The sequence below is a fragment of the Etheostoma cragini genome, chromosome 12, assembly GCF_013103735.1.
Source record: "Etheostoma cragini isolate CJK2018 chromosome 12, CSU_Ecrag_1.0, whole genome shotgun sequence".
Classification (NCBI taxonomy): Eukaryota; Metazoa; Chordata; class Actinopteri; order Perciformes; family Percidae; genus Etheostoma; species Etheostoma cragini.
Window position 1 is genome coordinate 19,923,235 of NC_048418.1, and position 22,996 is coordinate 19,946,230.

At 41.3% G+C, this 22,996-nt stretch overlaps 2 protein-coding genes across 6 annotated transcripts in view; both read left to right on the forward strand.

The window, feature by feature from the left end:
• The window catches only part of lig1 (ligase I, DNA, ATP-dependent), a 58,370-nt gene extending 55,522 nt beyond the window's left edge, over positions 1 to 2,848 (forward strand). For both annotated transcript variants that reach the window (XM_034886786.1, XM_034886787.1), the window contains exon 27: positions 2,674 to 2,848. In XM_034886786.1, coding sequence (XP_034742677.1) covers positions 2,674 to 2,748 — 75 coding nt within the window. In that variant the 3' untranslated portion in view covers positions 2,749 to 2,848. The remainder of the gene's footprint in view (positions 1 to 2,673) is intronic.
• A 17,701-nt stretch (positions 2,849 to 20,549) lies between these two features.
• Positions 20,550 to 22,996, forward strand: part of mpz (myelin protein zero) — a 17,680-nt gene continuing 15,233 nt past the window's right edge. For all 4 annotated transcript variants that reach the window (XM_034886927.1, XM_034886928.1, XM_034886930.1 and 1 more), the window contains exons 1-2: positions 20,550 to 20,790; positions 22,365 to 22,531. In XM_034886927.1, the coding sequence (XP_034742818.1) occupies positions 20,745 to 20,790; positions 22,365 to 22,531 (213 nt within the window). In that variant the 5' untranslated portion in view covers positions 20,550 to 20,744. The remainder of the gene's footprint in view (positions 20,791 to 22,364; positions 22,532 to 22,996) is intronic.

The window sequence follows — 22,996 nt, forward strand, 5'->3', positions numbered from 1 at the left end:
CCCCCCCCCCCCCCCCTACTGTCATTGATTCATATAGTGGACGGTGAACAAAGCTACATTAAATAACCGCCAGGTAACGCTGCACCTCTGGAGTTCAGTGTTGGAGTCTGGCTAATATATTGTGCGGCAGCAAAAAGTGAGTGAATAATATTCTACAGTAGAGATGTGCAAGTCACCTGGTATCTCCACCTGCATTCATAAGATGTTTTTCTTTATTTTTTTTTTGTATTTGCCCAACCTTCCCACTGACCCACCCGTACATAATTTATAAATGATTCAACCCAACCAACCTGAATTACAAGTCAATGCACACTTCGCTACAGTAAGTTATTGTATAAGATATGAAATATCTTATACAATAAGCAAACTAACTGTGTTTTTAATTATGTTTTCTCACACTAAAAATACTGAAAGGACAACAAAAACAATGGTCCACAACAAACACTGTCATTAAGGATTAGTCTGCTTGTTGTTTTCACCATTTCACCAAAAATCGTTTGGCCTATAAAACTTCAATAAATAATGATAAAAAAAGAAGCCCAGGGGACCTCTTTTCAGAAGCTTGTTTCGTTTAACCAGAGTCCAGTATTGATCATGTTACTTAGGTATAGGTGTGCAAGTACCATCCAGAAACTGTACTTTTAATAAATAAAATAACTTGATGCAGCAAATTCCTCCCATTTTGAAACTGGAAAGGATCCAAACAGTTGTGATACAAACAATGCAGGTTCGAAGCGGAACGTTGGTCACTGTGTAAAGTCTATCTTTAGCCCAAGACAACGCTGTCTGTTTGGAATCAGCACCGTTAATTATACATAATGGCCTTGTCCAAGAGTTTAGGCGTATAACTCTATGACAAGCTAAACCATGCCAAGTTTTTAATAAATATACATGAAGAAACTAATGTCAACATGGACCAAATCTCCTTTTTGATGATGACCTGGCTAAAGTAAGATCTCAAAAATATAAGTTTCAGGCTCAAGAATTTTTTTTGCGTTAAGCCCTTAGTACATCAGAAAATGTACTAATTACTGTATGTATCATAAATGATGCCATGGTACAAATTCTTTATTAGCAATTCAAGTCATGCTCTCCTGTGCTAACATCTGGACTGACTAGATATCTGAGGATGCTTTAATGTCCGTTTGCGACTCAGAATAAAAAATCAGCAAAAATAAATCAATCAATTCACCAGTAACACAGTCTGACAACCAGTCGGTAACGTTTAGCTTTGATTTGTAGAGGCGTTCACTGTCTACCACTTTGTCCACCAGTTAAGAAACTACTAAAAGTTTGAAGACTGGATTGCCAGCATCAAGTGTTGCCCTGGATGTCCAGACTCTGACTGACAGCTAACAGCTTCCTCTTAAAGGCAACCCAGCGATCATGCATGCATTGCACAGAGTTGTGTAAAAGCACACTGACATTCTCACAAAGATTTAAAGCTTTGGCCCGAAACATGCCAGCTGGATTCTTTTTTTCTTTTCATTTTTTTTTACCTGATCCTAAACAGGTGTAACTTTCATAAGGTCTGAATCATATTATAATGTCAACTTTCACTGACTGGAATCAACAGCCATCTGTTAACTGTGGAGTCAGGTTTGTGCTCATTGCTGTTGGGAGTCAGGTAGAAACATGGGCTGCATCTAAATGAATCTTCCATGGGTTATCTGGGAGGATGAACACACGCTCCTAGTTTCACTTTGTGTGATTTAGCTAATTTAAAAGAAGCTTGACCTCATTCAAGTCCAAATGAGTCAGGGCTTCACAATCTATCTTTTTTTTTTTTGTAATCGCAATATTAGACTCCCATTGCCAGACCACCAGTTTTACCAGTTTTATTCGTGCAACAGAAAGCTCTGATTGGACAGATGAATGTGAGTAGAAAACTGCACTTTAAAATGTAACATTGTTTTGTGTCATTCTTCTTTTAGTGCTGCCTTTTATGTTTTGTTTTAAATTCAACAAGCAATTTATTGTAATTTAGCTAAATACTGTAAGCAGCAGAAATTCAGAACTGAGTACACATTTATCGCAATTAATAAATTTGATTGCAGTATTCAATGTTATTGTATATTTTCCTCATGTTGTGCAGTCCCAGAAAGCCTTAAGGCCCTGAACACCCACACTGGTGTTTCTAGTGTATCTGGCTGATTAGCACTCGTCCCAGGACTGTGTGGGTGTGTATAGACTGACTGATTGACATCTTCCGGAGTCTCTTGTTTGCTTTGTTGCACCTGATAGGGCAAGACAAAGACACTGTTATCATTCTTATTAGTAGAAATGATTTGTGACCTAATAAATATCCATCTAAGCTCCAGCTCACCTGGACCCAGAGCAGAGGTCTAGTCAGCCTGCTACACTGCTGTTGATACTGCTGATACTGGGTGGGCCCTACTGTTAACACATTATTCATCCCACCCCACCCCCCCGCTCCCCAACCCCGAGGAGCTCAATTGAACTCTACCTCCGTCTCCCAGTCGGCAGCTGGGAGTCACTGACTTCAAAGCCCTGTGATATGAATAATCAAACTGTTATTTTTAGCTTTTTCCTCTTCATGTTACTGACCTGACTTTATGATCTTCTCTCCCCACCGCCTTCTCTCTTTCATGCATCCTCTCTCATGCCAACTCGTTTCCCGCTCTCTCTTAATCTCTGCCCATCTTTCTACAGATTGCTGATTTGTACAAGAAGCAGCAGCAGATTCAGAACCAGGGTGAGAAAGCTGACCCAGAGGACTACTACTGATCAATCAGCAAAGAATAACAAATAACGGCAATTTAAAAAATAATTGTAAATAGCTTTTTTCTTTATGTAATGTCAAATGAAAATAAAGGGTCTTAACCAGTTTTAAGCATCCTTTCATTTGTGTTTTAGCTCCGTTTAGCTCCATTCCAAAAATTTTGTATAACGTCTCGCCACACATCATGCACATACAGTAAATTCCAAAGAGCCCAAATCAATTCAGTAGTTACAGCACACCCGCTGGTGATAGATCCCTATCAACAACAAAGCAGCAGCAGATTCAGAACCAGGGTGAGAAAGCTGACCCAGAGGACTACTACTGATCAATCAGCAAAGAATAACAAATAACGGCAATTTAAAAAATAATTGTAAATAGCTTTTTTCTTTATGTAATGTCAAATGAAAATAAAGGGTCTTAACCAGTTTTAAGCATCCTTTCATTTGTGTTTTAGCTCCGTTTAGCTCCATTCCAAAAATTTTGTATAACGTCTCGCCACACATCATGCACATACAGTAAATTCCAAAGAGCCCAAATCAATTCAGTAGTTACAGCACACCCGCTGGTGATAGATCCCTATCAACAATTCACTGTGCAGAAACTGCCAAGAACAACATGAAATGTATGGGCGGCATACCAATACTTTGAGCTGGCCTGATTTCTGCTGGAGCACTGGAGAGGTGGCAGCAAAGTGCGCTCGGCATGGTACAATAATAAAAACAAGCCGAGGAGATTGCCAGCAGCCTTAAACGTTGTTAGATGTAGAAAAAGAGCCGGCAGCTGACAGTTGCTCAACCAGCAGGACAAAAGACAAGCACTCACAGCTTGCATTAAATAATGGAAATCCACTAACTGTCCAGCCTGAATCAGTCAGAGACTGATGTGTAGGGGTGTGTTAGGTGTGGCTGAGAGCCAGGTACGGGTGGTTATCACATGGAGAAGCAGAGAGGATTGGATTGGAGTTTTGGATTGGAGTTTTGTGTGAGAGCGAAGCCGTCTGAGTACGTTGGAGAAACATGCTCCACTAAGATGTCATTTACACTCCAATGTGCAGCATCAGGGGCAACTCAGGGTTCAGTGTCATGCCCAAGTCTTGCACACTTTGACGTGGGACAGGGATCAAACCACCAACCTTCCGATTGGCAAGGCGATCACCAAACCACTGATGATGAACACACCTGTAAAACCTGTGCACGCATGTAGACATTAGCTTTCAGCCTAAATCTCCATTGTGTGCGAGTACAGCCTGGAAGTTAGTCTGTGTGAGATAGATGGCTCATAGCTGATCAGTAATGCATTGCTCCAATTCAGCTCCAAGCAGTTGTGCTCAACTCAATGAGACGCAGGATTTAAATTACAAGCGTTGGTAGGCTGGCATTCTTGTGGCTGCAAGGAGGCATACATCAAGAGATAAGATGAGCCTTTATTGTCTCCTATAGGAGGAGTTCATCTTGGGCAGTTGAGAGAACAAAAATGGGGACGCATTGCACATAACACAATAAACAAGCATAAAACAAAAGCATACATGAGTCACGTGATGAGCTGGACCGCAATGGCAGCTTAAGGCAGCCCAACTTTGTCAAATAGTTGTTTTATATGGTTCCCACTTTGATATTTTACCACTTTGTGCTTGCTAGAGTTACTTAAAGCAGAATGGCAAACAAGAACCGAACCCAACGGGGCGATACAGACGCCACTGCAGAGTCATTGCTGGAGAAACAGAAAGGCTACGTCGAACCACATTTTGTTCAGATCCAGTCTCAGATTCAACAGATGGGGCTCGACAACAACAATGAGCTGACTGCTACCCATGCCCGGCTAGCATCTCTGGCTGCAAGCCATGGCTCTATCAGATCAAATGTGAACAACCTAAAACGCAAGTATTCTTGGCCGTCATGGACACTTTTTTCAGGAGTTGGGGGTGAAGCTAGCAGATATGGAAGACCGAAACCAAAGGAGCAACATCCGCATTGTCAGGCTGAAAGAGGGGTTAGAAGGTGCTAATGCGATCAAGTGTCTCTCACGGCCCCTTCCCGAGTGGTTCTAGCACATGTTCAGATCCAGATTATGAGAGCTGTTACAAAAATCTAACTAACTTGTGTTCTTTGATTTGATGAGGACGAAGAGAGGCTAGAGTTCCAATAGAAATTAACAAAAGGTTTCATGAAACCGCATGATAAAGGTCATATGACAAAGACAAAAAGACACAAAACACGATAACACTGCAGCTGACAGCAGACTTAATCCATGCTTCGCCCTAATATAGTCACATTAGATCAGTCCTGAAAATGTCTAAATCACACATCACTACATCACTAGAGTAGAGGGTGGTTCCTCAAGTGAAAACTCTCCTTATTGGTCAAATGAGACCACACCTGGCCACAGGATCCAAGTCAGTGTCACGTATTTTCAAACTACCTGTATTCCCATTCTTTGCTCCAATCAAGTCTGGCCCAGCAGGGGTGACTCCCAAAGGCTGGGACAACAGACGCCAGGCTTTTTTTAAGCCATGGATTCAGTAAGGGTCAAGGGTCAGGATTTTTTGCTGCTTTATACAGCAACAATGAAGATTTTCACGACTACGTGAACCGGGCTGCGGCGGGGAGAGCCACCTCTCGGATTCTATCACGGAGGGCGCCGTTGAGGAGGACCAGGACTGAAGCAACCACCTGATGAACATGGACCATTGGTTTGTCTTGTTCTTTTAAGGTGTTATGGTTTTATCGCACTGTTGTCTGATATAATTACAGAGACTGTGTTTTTGAATGCTATGTCGACCTAGCTAATATGGTCTACTCTCCATAGGTTAGCTGGGCCACGCCCAGGTTAGAGTTTCCTTTCCAAGGTGTTTTGTGCTTTTTGTTTCATGTTTCTGTTGAAGGGAAATGCGTTTATTTTGATTTAGTGTGGAACCAGTTGCTGTTGCAACCATGTATTTATGAGATAGTGTTCCATTTTTGCTGCTCCATTTCCGATCTTGTTCACAGACCTCGGGGCGGCTGCGCATCGGAGTTTGAATGTGTGTGAGTGTTTATCTGATGAGCAGGTGGCACCTTGTATGGCAGCCTCGGCCACAGTGTATGAATGTGTGTGAATGGTGAATGTATCCTGTATAATGTAAAAGCGCTTTGAGTAGTCGTTATGACTAAAAAAGCGCTATATAAATACAGCACATTTACCTACTTTGATTGTTAGCCTCTCTGGCTATGTTTCCCCAACTTCTTTCCTCCTTTTTGTGTCACTATCTTATATGTTCATTTTCTGTGTTTTACATGTTTTGTGTGTTAAGGAACTTAACTGTGGATGCACTGGGGTTACGATTTAACTAAATAAAAGGCAGTAACAATGTCCACAAATGTACTTTCACTTAGATTGCAGCTTTTTTGATAGTGGGTGAACTTTCACTTTTGGGTTGGAATTGTGGCGGACTGAATGCTCCTCACAAACATACCAACACTCTGGGCTTACTAAGAAATAGAAATTATTATTACATAATAATTATTTCAGGAGACACTTTGTTGCGGATAACATCCGTTTAGCCAATATCATCCAATTGCATCTTCCTCATCAAGCTCCAAAGTAAAAGGCTTTGTTGTCAAACGGAACCTCCCACTTAAAGTGTTGTCCTCTTGGTCAGATGATACAGGCAGGATTGTTATTTCCACAACAGAATTTGGTGCCAGAAAAATTGCATTTGTGTCAGCTTATGGGCCAAATATTTAAGAGGGCAATTTCTATATTACGCTCACTAATCAAGTGCTAGAGTTAACGGACTGTTTTTTTATTGTTTATTGTTACAGCCATGAGGCCAGGCGAGGGGCCACCATAGACAGTTAAAGAAATGGACCAACAGATCCACTTGCTTTGGACGGAGACCAGTGAAGGATATTAGAAGCACTTTTCCAGTGAGTGCTGAGCAATACTGCGCAGCCTCCAACTGAGCTTGCCAATGTGAGCAACTTGTCTCAAAGTTGTAAGTCTTCTGGTAGCTGTGCCAAGACAAATCTCAATCATTCCCTATCTTGCATAGATGGACAGCAAAGGTATATGTTAGGAGATAATATAGACACAGGCTTATTATTGCTAACTAACATGCTAATTAACATTGGTAATTAAACCTAAACAACCAATGTAAGTCAGAACTGCCTGCTAGCTTCTCCTGACAATACGGTGATTTGTTGACTATGCGACAGCAAGTCGCTTGGTTATCACAGAATTGTTTGCCTAATTTTACAAAAACGTCTGCTACTGAGCCAAAACGTGAGGTATAAGGGGATGAAGCCTTTTATACATAGTTGTGTTTCTTTAGAAATGAACAATGGAAAACTTAAGTTTTTAAATGCTTCAGATGTAAATTATTCACTGTCAAAGTGACATCAAAATGAATGGTAACGGCGGGTGAGTGCTTTGTAGCATTAAAACCGCGCCATAGGAGCTACGTATGCTTTGTAGGCGCCCGCTTACCCCCTTTGGGGCCACGGACTAGTTTGTTTGTTGTGTTCAATCTTACATGGAATGTTGGAATTTCTGGGTTCCCAGTCGGAAACTATGCACGTCTACGGGAATTGTCACGGTTGGAAAGATATGTTATTTGCTCTATGAAAGACATAGAGAAAGACAAAACCTAAGGACATTTACTCAATAATTTTAAACAAACCAAACAATTTTTTTTTGGCACCTATAGCACATTGCACATCACAACAATCGTGTATACATAGAGGCCTCAATGAAGAGAAGGAAGAGCATCGGGAGCACTTTAAAACCTATTTTGCACAGTCTATGTTTGTCTGCTTGTAAAGTCATTTTTTAAAATTTAATTTATTTTAAAAAATGACAAATTGAGATCGCGATTTTATAATGATTAATCGTGCAGGCCTAGTTCTGGGAGTTTTCTCCCATTGGTCAGTTCTGGAACAATATTGCACCTTGATTAATGTCACTGTGCCTGTTACTGTCAAGGTTTTGATTCTAGATGACCTGTCAGCCATTCAGCTCTCTGGGATTCAGAAACATATTGCGTTTGCTGGACTTAGAGCTGCGAAGAAAATGATTGCAACCTCATTGAAACAAACTCCCGACCTGTCTATCTGCACATGGTACCTTTCCTATTTGGATGTAGTGTATGTGGAACCCTCCACGGTGCGGATTAATGGAGCCCCAGGAAAAACTCTGGACACTTTGCGGAGCATTGCTGACTCTGTAAGTTTTGGGCCTCTAACTTGCACAGGTATTTGGTTGTGTGTGTGTGTGTTTGTAGCTGTTTCTGTATGTGTTGTTTTGTCTCCCTCTTCCCGTTTTTTTATTTAATTATTCATTTATTTGTGTTCCTGGGACATCTGTGTTTATAACTGTTTGTAAATGTTTATGTTTTTTGAATTTACAAAAAGAAATGTATCACAAAAAATCAAAAGCATACATTATCCCATCCAATGGGTTCAATAAACATTCTAAAGACCTCACACTCGCAGAAGAAAGAGAATCCACTACACATCCTCCCCTTCATATTGTACCTAATTCTAATCAGATTTCACATTATATAATGCTGTGAACTATAACTTATGTACGTATGCCCAAATGCAAGCAGGGTGTCTACAGGATAATGTGTATTTTAAATTGCTCTGCTTCTGTGGTATGTCACTGTTTTCACAGAGTGGTTTGTATTTCCTATGCTGAAGTTCTTGTGAGGTCGCTGTTTGTTATGCTACAGTATCTTGGTATGCACTGCATGGTGGAGGGTTTGCCTATTATTTGTGTGTGTGGGCTGTGTCTTGTGTCTGCTGAAGGGGAGGTTGAGAAGGACACCATTGTGGTAGAATAATCATGGAAATTCTGAATCTGGATTTGCCTGCCCTTTCTGTCCGCCACTGCTGTATATCTGTACCGTACTCTTAATTTTTCATCATTTTTTGCATTCACTCCACCTAGTGAGTTAGCTCTTGAAATATGTCTTTTCTCCTGCATGCTCCTTTGGCTACATCTGACACGTATCCTTACATCTCATCTAGTTCTTTGGAATAGAAACAAGTGACCTGCTTGGTTTTTCTCAAATCTGATTATCAAATAGCACTCGTCATCTGTACTGTTGCTTTCATAAGCTGGCTACAGCAGGCAAACTGCAAGCGTGAGAGATGAAAACAGACCTTAATGGAAATCAAACAGGCAACAGAGCATGAAATATTGAAAATGCAAATATGTAATTCAATTCCACATTGTGTGTGCTGTATGAGCCCGGCCTTTTGTCGTGAATCACTCTGAAGGTTGACTGTGCTGAGTTGTCCCCTTATTTGTACAGTATATGTGTGATTGTGTAAGTGGATAGGACGTCTCTGCAAGTCTTTGTGTACATCTGTGTTGAAAGTATATGCCTGCACACTGAAACGTCACTCCATCCGTTTCCTCTTTCGTGCATGTGTGAATGGGTTTGTTTTTATCGGCTCTGCGAAAATGTAAGTGCCTGGTTAACGGCCCGTGTTTGTGTCTGTGTGTTTATATGTTTCAGTAAGGTTTTCCGAGGGGGGCAGCTGGCACACATTGCACGCCTTCAGGGCATTGCAGCACAGCGGTCTCCATCTCCACCGAGGTCCTAGCCCATGTTACGACAGCTGTGGTGTTAGTTCACATCCAATCATCCATTTACACCCGGTCCCCCGGGGGGCATTGCATTTGCAGACCGACCTGCCTTGAGCTGCCGACTAGAGGTGGGTGATAAAGTGATACAGCATAGTATCCCGATATTTTAAGTGGCAATATGGCATCAATATATTCAATTCAATTCAATTCAATTTTATTTATAGTATCAAATCACAACAAGAGTTATCTCAAGACACTTTAGTCTTCAGTTCCAGTAGTTTCCTCCAGAGCAAGCAACAGTGCGACAGTGGCGAGGAAAAACTTCCTTTTAGGCAGAAACCTCGGTCAGACCCAGGCTCTTGGGAGGCGGTGTCTGACGACCGGTTGGGATTAGAATGAAGAGTTTGTTTGTAGTAGTTCTTTGTAGCATAGCAGGGCACTGTGGGACTGTGGCAATATACAGACGCCAAGTATTAATGTTTATATATGTGTTGGTCAGTTTGTCTGCTTGACAATCCAATTTTACAGCAATAAACTAAAGTGAATAAACAGAAAAATGTATCTTTTTGTTGACAAAGTTTCCTTTTACGGGACATCATTTGAAATTGGGCAAGATTAAAAGCTGGAAAAAAACGTTATAAAAATGCATGACTTCAATTCTTAATGATCACTGAAACATCATAATCGAGAAAAACAATGTACTTTTTTTTTGCATGTTAAGTTTTGCAAGTATACTCTTATTTTGTCTCATGTTCTGAATGGGGGAAAACTGTTCAAATAGGAAAAGTATGAAGGGAAATTTGACACTTGGATTTGTTTAACTGTTTTTCAACTTCAATAATTAACATCTTTCCATAAATCAATGAGTAATCCTGTTTAACAGTCGTGACTTTAATATTGACCAAAATAATCCAGATTATGATTATTTCCATAACCGAGCAGCCCTACTGTGACAGATTAAAAACAAGCTGAAGATGGCTCCTCAGTGTTGAAACTGTCCCAACTGTTTTCCTCTTTAAAGTTTTAGGAAGTGTCCCCTAGAGCATCCTTATGGATTACCTCCAACTGCAAAGAAAATAACTAAATGGGGCATCTATGAAAAATAAAAAAGACAGGTTTCACCTTTCTCTGTCCTTTTGTTTCCACCTCTCCTCCCCGCCCCCTACCTCCCGCATAAGCTATCTGTCTTATTCACAATACCCCTTTTCTCCACCCCGAGAACAATGTGCTTGTTCTCTTCCGCCCCATCCCTCCATCCCTTTCTATCCCTCCATCCATTTGTTTGGTGCTCTCTGCGACATCTCAGCCATGCCAGGCTATGAGGGAGAGAGGGAGAGAGGGAGGGAGGGACAGACGCGCCCATTGTCCCCAGCCGAACGCACAGAATATCAATAGTGTTTTTCTTGAGCAGGAGGGCTGAGCGTTGGCCAGTAACCTTTCGGATTTGATGATGTCAGGCCCCCTCTTTTTTTGGGCTCTTTATATGATTTCCCCCGTCCTCCGGTCTCCGCTCTATTAGGTCCTCCACATACGAGACAGTGCAGAATTGTATGCGCTGTGTGACTCATAGGGGCACTTCATCAGCTCAGTTCAACTAGAACCAGTTGTGCGCGGCTGTGCCGACAAGACCTCCAGGTTAAACGGAATACATTGTTTGTACAGTAAATGGCCTCCAGAGCACCCTTCTATCATGAGGACATCACTTGTCAGTGCCTTCAAAAACTGTTACAACTCTCCATTGTAAATGCAATTGTACATTGCATTTGTAGCTGAATCAATCTGAACTTACACACAGGGATGCTTTGAGGTAAATCAAATCAAAAAACTGTATTTTTTGCAAGGATTTTTAAAATTGCTGCACAAATGGACTTAATTTATATAGCGCTTTTCTAGTCTTAACAACTACTGAAAGCTCTTTTACATAGTACAGAAACCATTCACCATTCACACACATTCATACACTGTGGCCGATGCTGCCGTACAAGGTGCCACCTGCTCATCAGATAAACACTCACACACATTTACACTCCGATGCGCAGCATCTCAGGGTTCAGTCAAAGGACACTTTGACATAGGGCTGCAGGGCCAGAGATCGAATCAACAACCTTCAGATTAGCAGTCAACCTCTACCACCATCAATGAGCCACAGCCGCCTCATTTGTGTTCATTTATGTTTACCAATAATTCTCCTAAATGTAGTGGTGCACGATATATTGGCCGCCGATATAATATCTGCCAATATGGCCAATTTTTTGCACATTGGTATTATTCCGATGTCAAAATAGGACCGATGTAAATCATTCCTGTGTATTTGACGTGTGTGCAGGCTTAGATGTGAGTGTGTGATAATTTAGATCTAAATCTGACCTGTTAAGGGCAGTAATACGCCTAACAGCGTTTACACTGAGAAGAAGAAGAAGTAGCGAGTGTGTTGGCGGGGATGTTTGTTTTTCAGGAGATCATAAATTTACACGAGATGAAGAGAGCTCTCATACAGGTAGGCCTAGCTATTTCTTCAGACAGATGCAAATTAAATTAAACTCCAGCCAATTTTTACGGTAATCTTAATAACTAATACGTATTTGAGACTTGCCAATAGAAAAAACGAGCCGAATCGGTGCTAGCAAAATGGAGTTACGGCAGCTAATGTAGGGTGACCAAACCTCTTTTATAACTCTTGAGGCACCTTCTACAAGTCTTATAATTTCTGTAAATGATAAACCATATACACCTTATAGGATTTTGTAAACAATATAAACATCAATAGTGCTTTGAAAAATTAACGTCAACATGTCCATTTTAAATGTTAACAATAACCATAACTCTTTCCTTTTTTGTTTCCACAAATTTCATATTCATGCATACATTTGTCCATGTTTCTCCAGTTATTCTTTTTCTCTTCTTCAACCAATACTAATTAAGATGGGTTAACCTGAGGTCTTGTCCTCTGTACCCTGGATTTAGAGGTGGAAGTGGTCTGACTCTGTGGCGTTTGTTGTAAGCACGCTTGTAGCTTTCTATGGCCTTGGCATCAGCTCAACGCACTTTTGAGAGGTCCGGCCATGTTGGAGACAGTACCGTGTTGACTGTTGGCACTGTTGTTTTGATCTGTAGGTCCATCATAAGCTGAGCAGGACTCCCACCCATTGGATGCAGCAGAGAAGCTTTGCAGCTCATGAGAGCCAGGAACGGGTCAGCCTGCCGGTGATCCTTTTTCCCCCTTGAACCGCCCTCTCAGCCTCCCCATTGGACTGAGTGTTTAAACTCCTTACTTGAAATCTGTCCTCCGTTGTCTTTGTGTAGCACGTCTGGACTCCCCCACCCGGCAAACATGTTTTTTTTAGCCGTGCACAGGTGGTCTCACTTGTCATGTCAAGCAGATGGGCTCTTTTGAGATAGCAAGAGAAAGAATCATTAACGACCAGATAGTTCTGCTTGGCCTTCTCACAGATGTCCGCTCCAATCTTTTTCCAGGGCCTTTGTGGTAGTGGTGTCGTTATCAGAGGGTCCTTCCTCTGTTTTGGTCTGACCTCCATACATTCTGGGCATGTTGTCACCAGGTCCCACAACACGCTCATGCGCCCTCTCGCGACATTTAGTGATGACAGTGCAGTATGTCTCTGCTCATGCTGTGCGGGATGACGATGCGGTTGCCATAAAGCACAAGACCTTTTGACGCAGACAGTCTATTTCTCCACTAGTGGTAAGCTCTTGCTTGAGCTGGAATGTTACTCACATGTTTTGGTCAACCCACGATCAACTTTCCAACTTCAGCGGTGACACAGGCCAGGCTGCTTGAACTGTCGCTTCAAAGGCTGTGACATCACGTGTTAGTTCACACACTTCACTGTGTATGAAGAATAGTGGCTGTCTAGATAATGTTTCGGCTACTTTCAGTGTTTTCCCCGGAACATACTCTTCTGGGGGGTTGTACCTCAATCTACGCATAAGTAGGCGTTGGCACCTCAGGGGAATTGCGTCCAAGTCTTTGTAATTAATCAGAGGAACCAATGGTTTGTAGTCTGTGTGCACTGTGAACTCACTAAGGTCATACAGGTAAGTGGAAAGTCTTTCTCAGGCCCACACTACAGCAAGAGTCTCTTTTTCTATCTGTGCATAGTGCTTTTCTGTATCAGACTGTGCTCTAGAACAGAACGCTACTGGTTTCAGTCCCTCAGGGTGTCGTCGCGGTAGAACACTACCCAGCTCATAGCTACTTGTGTCTGCACTCACTATTGTAGGTTTGTGTACATCATTGAAAGCAAGAGTTGATGTTGTAGTTTCTTTACCTTTTGAAAGGCGTTTGATTGTGCAGCATCCCAGGTCCAGGTTGTGTTGTCTTTTAGCAGGTCATTGAGAGGTTGTAGTGCATTTGTCAGGTTGGGCAAATATCTGCCCAGATAATGGACCATGCCCAGGAACCTCCTCAGAGCCGGCACGTCCTCAATGATATGACCCAAGTAGTTTAGCTGCCTTTGAGGTAAGTGGCACTTTTTGCAGTTTAGCTTTAAGCCTGCATTGTCCAGGGTACGGTTTGGAGCATTTCCTCATGCTCCTTTTTTGGGACAGGAACCATAGGAGCACACCACCTCGATGACGCCACAGTTCACCATCCTCTCCACAAGAATACCATACAAGGCTACGAGGTAGCTCCAGCCTGCTGGCTAACTTGGCCCTTTACCTGCTCGGGCTGTCTCACCATCTCCACTGCTTTCTCAAATGTCAGGTCTACTGTCAGCTGTAGCTTTTTACACAGTTCTTTTTTCCAAAATCCTGATAACCAGCTTGTCCCTTATGTTTTCAACCTTCACTGAGCCAAACTGGCATGTCTCGGCTAGCTCATTTAGCTTGTGGAAACATACCTCTGCGGATTCACCTTTCTTCTGTGCTGTAAGGTAGAAACGAGCCATCTCATGTATAACGTTTTGGCACAAAGTAACTTTTGAGCTTCGCTTACACGGTCTTATAGTCTTCATCCCCTTCTTCCTCCCCAAAAACAAAAGTGTTGAAAACTTGCTCTGCCTCTTTTGTCCAACGCATACAGCAGCGTGCTAACCTGCATGTCGTTGCTCTCCCCGTTTAGCCATACGATACCGTTAAAACCGTTAAAACCGCCAAGAGTTACGGTGATCCCACTTCTGACACTATGTACAAGTTTCTTTTTGTGGAACGAATGCTCCATTTTTCTTCTTCCATTTTACCTTCTTCAATACTTTTGGCTTTGGCCATTTAAGGACCTCTGTACTTTTGCAGTTTGAAACTGCTGTTTGTGTATAATGTTCACAGAATACAGTGTCTTGGTCACAAGTGAGTTAGATGTTTATTGAGAATTCTCAGGGTTGGCTTATTCATAGCGTGAATTCAGGACTCACTTGAATCCTTTATTAGAATGTATTTTTATGTAAATATTTATTTTTTCTTCTGAAAATCTGTTGACAGTCATATTTTGCACACAGGTAAAGGTGCCCAGTCCTTATTAAAAATAAATCACTAAAGTAAAAAAAGGTGTTCTGGAAGATAGTTCTTCATTTGATTATCATAAAAATGTGTTTTCTATACAGAGATATCAACATTGTTAAATATCGGTATCGGCCAAAACAGCAATATTAATATCGGTAATCGGTATCAGCCACAATTTTCACATCGGTGCATCACTACCTAAATGTTTTCTGTTTACCTCATACCACCAATGGCGACTACATCCTGTTTCCAGCAAAAAAATAAAGAAATTGCAGAACATCCATTTTGTTCTTAATGTCAGACTGACTGACATGTGATGTGCATTCCTCCTATAAATTTTTTATTTTTAATTATATAATGCATTGTCTGCAGGAGCTTATTAATAAACTTTTGGTTTAGTTAAAGAGAGAGAAAATCACAATAATCAATACTGTCTCTTGCAATACTTCTAGAATCGCAATAAATGAAAATCACAATACAAATCGATAAGGCACCCATGTATTGCAAATCAAACCTGAGAGAGAGGAGTAACTTCAGCTTGTTTCAGAAAGAAAGGGAACTTAACCTCGGAGTCAGTTACTATGGTAACTGAGCGTGTAAACCTAACCTGGTTGGGAGCAGGTTTTCTTCTCTCAATCTCCTCCCTCCGACACAGCGCTCTTTCTCTTCCTTATTCATTCATTCAGTCTGTATCGGGCGCATTTTATCGCAGTTTGTTATCTGCATGAATAAAAAAACATGTTGGTTTTACCTTTTTGAGCGGTATCATTTATGTGGCCTAGATTACCTTATCCGTCCTCGTATCAATAACAACTGCCATCGTAGACAAGCTCTTACATCCCAGCACATTCTTTGTGTTGCATTACGTTTCTTTACAGCATTGTTAATGCGGAGCTTATTAGTAAAGCAACCGTAGGAAAGCGCCGTCAAAAGAATGTGACATGCACTGGAACATGTTTATAACGTTTGTGTAGAGTTCCCTGGACACACACCAGAAAGAGACATTAAAAAGTAATAAATGATTGTAAATCATAATACAGTTAATGATGGTGCTGCAAACTCAGAATGGGATTAGTAGTCTACTTTTTGGCCTGCAGGATTGCACCTTAATGCAATTATAGGTGTAGGCGTGTAGCCTACTACCATTCCAGTTTTCACCAGTAAAATGATATATTATCTGTGAATAAATATGAAATGAATACACTATATCAGAGCTTATGTATTGACTCGAGCAGCAGTTTTCTCCCACATCAATTTTTGATATTATACAGCAGCTGCGGTGTTGCTTTTTTTTAAAACTAATACATGTTAAGTATAAATACATGTTGTAAGTTGTAGCAGGTCTCGAAAAGAAAAGAAAAGCTTATAGGTTGAAACTGTTTACAGACACTTTCTCGTTATGTTTTTGCCTCAGTTTCCTAGTCTAAATCTTTTAAAATAGGCTTTGAACCTGTCTCCTATTAGAAAACCTCGATGGCATAACACTGCTGTATTTATACTTAATCCTGCCTTCTAGCCTTAACTTTTGACAGTTTTCTGGCCAATTGCTCGCCATGGCTCATTTACCTTATTTGGTTATGGAAATGTTTTGCTTGATTATCCAACCCCTGCAGCAAAAACTGTGAGCCCATCTAGTCGTTTACGAGACTTTACTTTATCATTGGTTTATGATGGTGCCGGTTGTTGTTGTCCCCCCCTTGTCATTGCTTCACTTTGGCTCACACTGAGAGCCTTGTGCTTAAGGGGGTAAGACTGCAGTACACTCCATTGGATCATTGTTGACAGCCATTAGTCTTATGACCTTTGCATGAACCAGCCTGTGGTTTGTATCTCTTCTGTCTCTCTTCATCTTTTCCCCCGTCTTAACTGGCAAGAAACCCTCAAAGACCCTCTCCATTCACAGAGGCCCCTTCACATTTGGAAGAAAGACATTCCCCTTCTGCACATCTGCCACCCTGCCTCATGATGCTGCACTCAGAGCTGTGATAAACATACTCAACATTGCAGAAAAATTAGACATGGATAGTGTTGACAAGAGCCCCTAACATCTACAGCTTGGGATGCTTTCCCAGACTGTGATTATCCCTAGTCTTTTGAATGTGCGCTTGATATGCTTTTTTTTTCTCTCTCTCATCCTGCCATTGGAAATAATTCTACGTCAAAGAGAGAAATTACAATATAACAAGAGAATATGCTCTGTAAATTTCTACTGGTGTCTAATGACATGCCCTCACCAAATGAAACTGAAGCAACTGTCTCAATGTGTGAAAACAAGCTTGATGAGTTACACAGGCAGACAGTTGAGATGGTTTCATTCACACAGTGGCTGAAGCCACAGGTACTTTGCATATTCAGTCACCACTAATAAAACCAATTGATATGAAGCCTTGTCCACCTCAATATTACTAAAGTGCAGCTGAGGACTCATGTATAATTTAGACAAAATCTCAAAATGGTGCTACAGATCGAGTTGTCTGTCTGTTTTTCACTGGTACCTTTCTCCCCCTATCTTCTTTCTATCTCCCATCTTCCACTCCTCTCTGTACAATTTAGCTGCAGATAAGCTCTCCCTCTCCTACATTAGTGGTGATACCACTGCCAGCTGAAGGAATGGGGGCCTTCACTCTATATGTGATACAGTTTCTGCTTGCCAAGCTGAGCCACTGCCACTGTCACTCGGTGCTTTCGAGTTTGGGTGCCTGCCACATTCTGCACCTGCCAGGCTCATAAAGAATCCCCTTGTTTCTCTGGAGCCTGAAGGCAGGATCTGCCATAATTGTTTAGGGTGTCGCGATTTAAACGTTCAAGCCAAAGCTTAGACAGTTGATGGCGCCAACAAGTTGGCAGATGGTCCATTTTGTTCAGCTGATCTGTCAGCAGAGGTATTTGAGGTGTTAAGATGAATGAGTCGTTGCAATACTTCACAAGTGGTAAGAATTTACGCCGTGGTCTTTAAAATGTAAGCAAAAGTTGATCTGTTGCTAAATGCTTTGCTGCCGTCTCGGCCAAGAGTCCTCTTGCAAACGAGATCCAGCAGATGAAACCTGGATAAGTAGGCTCAGTAAAATGACAAAGTGAAGAGGACATCCTTGTCAAGTGCCTCCTCATCTTACACTCATCATATATACATTCCCAAAGGGGGTAGGAGATGTTGAATCATGACTGATGTGGTTTGCTTTTAGTGTTGGGAAGAAGTGAATCCAGCTTGTGTGTTTGCTGAAGCTGGAGGAGTACTGCAGACCATTAATTTATGCATTTATTCACTATTGCGATGCCAGCGGCTAAATTAATGCATTTATGACATGTGACAAAATGATGGAATGAGGCCTTTTAGAAATGGGGCTTTTGCAGAAATTCCACTCCGTGTCTGCTTTTGGTCTCCCCATTTTCTGCCTCTGTATCTGCCACTATCTTGGTCTCAAGTCTTTGCGTCTTGTCCTGTCCTCATATCAACCCATCTATATATAGCAGGTCTCCCCCGCTCTATCGTTGTCTGTGTTACTGGAAAAGGGAGGAGTGGGTGCTGCATTTTGAATACACAGCTTTGTCTGAGCAGGAGGAGAAAACGAGGCAGGGAGAAAGAAAGGGAGAGGCTAGAGAAGAAGAAAGCGCCATTGACAGACAAGCAAACACGACTCAGCCCCTGTTCCCCTCTCTCTCTATTGTCTCCAAGTGCTAGACGTCAGCAAACGACAGGAATCTGAAGAGAGGGAGGACAGAGAGAAAAGACTCAGGGCTTTGTTTGAGCCGCTGGCCTCAGAGCTGGTGAAAGTGCAGGGAGAGGAGAAAGAGGGGTGAGGAATGGGGACAGAGGAGAGGGCACTGGACTAACCTCGCTGCAGGATCCCCCCACCCCCCATCATCCCTTCCTTCTTCACTGTAAACAGGCCGAGACAGCCTCCCACCACTCCCCATGTAATAGTCACATATCTAACATGTGTTAGTAATCTAACACATTAACATGGTACACCATGATGAATGCTTCACAATGTTTCCAAACCCCCCTCAAGTTGCCCAATTCAGTAAGTGTGTAAACTTTATTTAAAACTAATTCTGCAGTCCATATATGGTAAACACTGGTGTGGGTTAACGTGTGCCCTATCTCGATTATTAGTTAAGTCTACCAGCCGTTTTGGACCAACTGAAGCCCGATAAAGAAGAGTAAACAGTGAAATACAAGAATCAAGACAGGACAAAACAAAGTCATGATTGATATTTTTTCTCCAGATCTTAAAAATATAATAGAGCTTTTACTTTTGTAATATATTTTTTAATGGAAGAAATCAGATTCTTCAGACTTTCTTTATGTGCCATTCAAAGATCATATGTTGTTGTTTTTAGGCTCGCTTAACATTTGCCGCTAAGGGACCAATACGTTGCTTTATTTTATTGAAAATGCTCTCAGGGCCTGTGATGAGGACTTTTGTATGGTCGGTATTAAGTTGGAGGACATTATCTGACGTACAGTCCTTAATAGCTGTTTGATAGGCTTGCACTATGGATAACTTAATGAGGTAATTCCATTTTTAAAAAAGGTACAACTTCCTATTGTCCTCATACAGTGTTAAGAAATACTCCTAAATTGGCTAATTAAGAAACCAAGTGAGAACACATTCAGGAAGAAAAGAACAGGACCATGGATTGAACCCTGGGGTACACCACACATCAGTCGAACAGAAGAGGAGACAAAGATCAATTGTCAGAGAACTCCTGTCTGACATATAGGAGGCAAATCACTCGAGTGCAGTCCTTGTTGAACTCACCCATTGCTGAAGCCTACTATTAAGAATGGATGGGGCAACAGTGTTGAAAGCTGCACTCATGTCTAGCAGCGACAGAACTGACTATTCCCCAGCGCCGACACACATTAAAATATTATTTAAAACCTTAAGCAGAGCAGTTTCAGTACTGTGTCTTAAAAAACAACCAGACTGGAATTCATCAAAGATTTCATTGCTTATTCCAATACCTTGAAATTAAAGGGAGTTTGGATACACATCTATACTTACTGGGAAGCAATGGGTTAAGGCATGGTTGAATAATCCCATGTTTAAAATAATCAGGCGCAAGGCTAAGAGCTTTTTACAATGGGGAGTAACAATGGTTCCAAGGAACTAAAAACATCTTTATGAAGAGAGGTTGGAACAATGTCAAGTGTCAAGGTGTGCACATTTGGGAGACAATGTCTGTGAGATCTACCCATGAGATTAGCCTTAACTGGCTCAATAGGAAATGTAATCCAGACAGTCAGCCCCAGTGATACAGGAAGGTAGAATGTTAGACCATATTCAGTGGCCTTGTTCACAAAGAATGATAAAAAACAATTCACAGTTATCATTTAAAAACAACAGTAGCAGTGCAATGGGATTCTTCTTATTGCAATAAATCATATTGGAAAAATGTGCAGTTCTCACCTCTTTCACTTCCCTATTGAAGGATGGAAGTAGTTCCTTCATGAGAATAAAACATACCTCCAATATTTTTTTTTAATCAAAGCTCAACCTTTTTGCACTCTTTTAAGACAATGTATGCCACAATTCACCCAAGGGATAAGTTAACAATACTACAATCTAAAGTTGACGAGCAGAGGTTTTTTAATTGTTCACCCATCAGCTAATGTACGGCACAGGTGCCTCTTGCTTGTGTTTTTCTTTCATTTCAAAAGCTAATTTGTGTAATTTGTTTCAGTGAGGGACAAATTAGAGAGAAATGGCAGGATGGGTGGGTGTGGAGAGGAGGAATGGGCCGGACCGGGCCTGTGAGAGGGGTGGGGTTGGGTATAAACCAGGGGACAGTGGGTTTTCTGTTGTTGTGAAGCCTTCTGTCCTGGCGGCCTGCAACCCCTCCACTCACACTTTCTTTCTTTCTCCTCGTTCCACTCACCCACTCACCCTCCAGAGTGGGACTCTTCCTCAACACACTTCTGTCAGGTCTGCAGCATCTTTTGGGAGCTCCTTAGAAGCCAGAAACCATGCTGACGTTTTTGGCGCTGGCGTCGGTCGTCCTCCTGGGAATAGGTAAAAAGAAATAACTAATACTTTTTTGAACTTTTTTTTAATTTATTTTTATCCTGAAGAGGTCTCAAAGACACACACAGTGAATTTCATCAATTGAAAGTGAAGATGTAGAAAATATCTTTCCACTGATGTGGGGTTAAAGGTTAAATGAGGATATGATAAAGAGGGCCTTTTTTCTGTGTTTTCTTCTTTAGTGCTTACCTGAGAACTGAAGGACTTAATGAGAATCAAAAGGGTCAAGGGGCTTAGTAGGGAATTAATTGATCTTTAGCTAAAATGTAATATCTCCCTCTACGCCGTCTTAATATTCATTAAAGCATTTAAATTCAGATCTTAGGATTTACTTATTGATTTAATTAAACAAAAGCCACCTGTAGAGGACACTGTTAATTCTCAGGTGCATTATTCGAAATGACCCAGCAGTGTACTACTCGTATAAAGCAGGTGTCTCTAAAGCAAGCAAAGTCAGAGAGATATGATCTCTTTAGAAGTGAGGGTTAGGGCAGTTCTTTGCTCTCAAGCAGACAGCTTTCTCTGCTCCCCTCCTGTCAGATGTTTGCAGTTATTGTCAGAAATTTAATTAAAAATGTCCAACATGATTTTATTGACAAGTTTTGCGAGGGCTGAAGGACGCTCGTCACAGTAAAAGCCGTAAACTTTACACACCAGGCTTAAAATAATGCTCCAGGATTGTGACGCATGATGGCCCATTCACACATTTTAAGTGAAACTGAACAATAGAAAAATTATGTTGTTCCTGATAATGTTAGAATGGCAGGGGTGTGCAGCTCCCAGGGGCTTTGGTGGTTGTTTGAGATGCTGAGTGCATTTTCCAGTGAAGTAAAATATTGATTTTGCAGCCAAAACCAAATTAACCAAATCAATCATTAGATATTACTCAAGCATAAACAGTGCAAATGATTAAGCCAACATAATCTATATTAATGGAGAAAATGATGTTCCCCTTTGACTTTGAGAGACTACTACCACTATTCCAGTAATAATCCAAATATTTACTGAGTGCATGTTTGAATCAATGGTGGATTTGACACCACTAAATGTGCAGTTTAACTGTGTGTGTGTGTGTGGTTGCTAAGTCTAAGTCTTTGGGTTTTATTTGATAGATTTCAGGAAGAAAAGTTATACATTGTAATGTAAATTAGGCTTTATATGTCTCAAGATTACAGTAGGGGTTGAACGATGTTCAGGAATGTAGTGATTTAAGAAAGAATGCCAGTCAATTCAGTGTATTTTGATCAAAACTATAACACAATAAGGATATGCTGTATGTCGATCAGATTTAAAAAAAATAAACTGTGTTTTTATTTCACTATGTCACTTCTATATAGACAACTGTGCTTAGTGTTTTGTCTGTTCATTACCTTGCTTTCTTGTAACAACAAGCTTTTGCAGGTTCAAATTCTGGTCACTTTCTGCTGCAAGTGGTAGTCAGACAATGTAGTAAAGGCAATATTTAAAGTAATATTACTTACTTAATATATACTCACTGGATATTTTAATATTGTGGTGATGTGTTTATTTGTGAAGTAATGTCCCTGCTTTGTGTCTCCCAGTGCCTGAGCAGTCCCAGGCCATTATGATTTACACCGGCTGGGAGCGCCACGCCCTGGTGGGCGGCGACGTCCGGCTTTCTTGCTCCTTCTTCTCCTGGCGCTGGACCTCGGAGGAAGTCACCTTCTCCTGGACATACAGGCCTGATGGCGCCCGGGACAGCATCTCTGTAAGACACAAATACCTACACACACAAACTCTAGTCTACCGATCGAGAAAAAAGTACCAAGGCACTCTTTTTGCAAAAATAAATAAAAAGCCTTTACTGGATATGTCATGTCAAAATCTTATAACATTAAAAAAGAACTGGGGGTGCATGGGTGGCTCACTTGCAAGAACATGCGCCCACATAAAAGCGGCTCAGTCCTCACTGTAGCGTTTGCACGTTTGGTTCTGACCTCCAGCCCTTTGCTGCAATTCATTCAAGACCCACCTTTTAAGCAGACCTTTTGGCTGATTTCTTACCCCTTTCCTTGTCTTTTTGTTTCTTTCTTTTAGTTTTAATACTTTTTTTCTCCTTAGCATCTCTATGTAGCAGTTGCTGAAATATAAAGTGTGTTGCAAATAAAATGTATTACTATTCCCCATCTCTATCCCCTTTTATGTCTAAGCTGTCCTACCTTTTATATATATA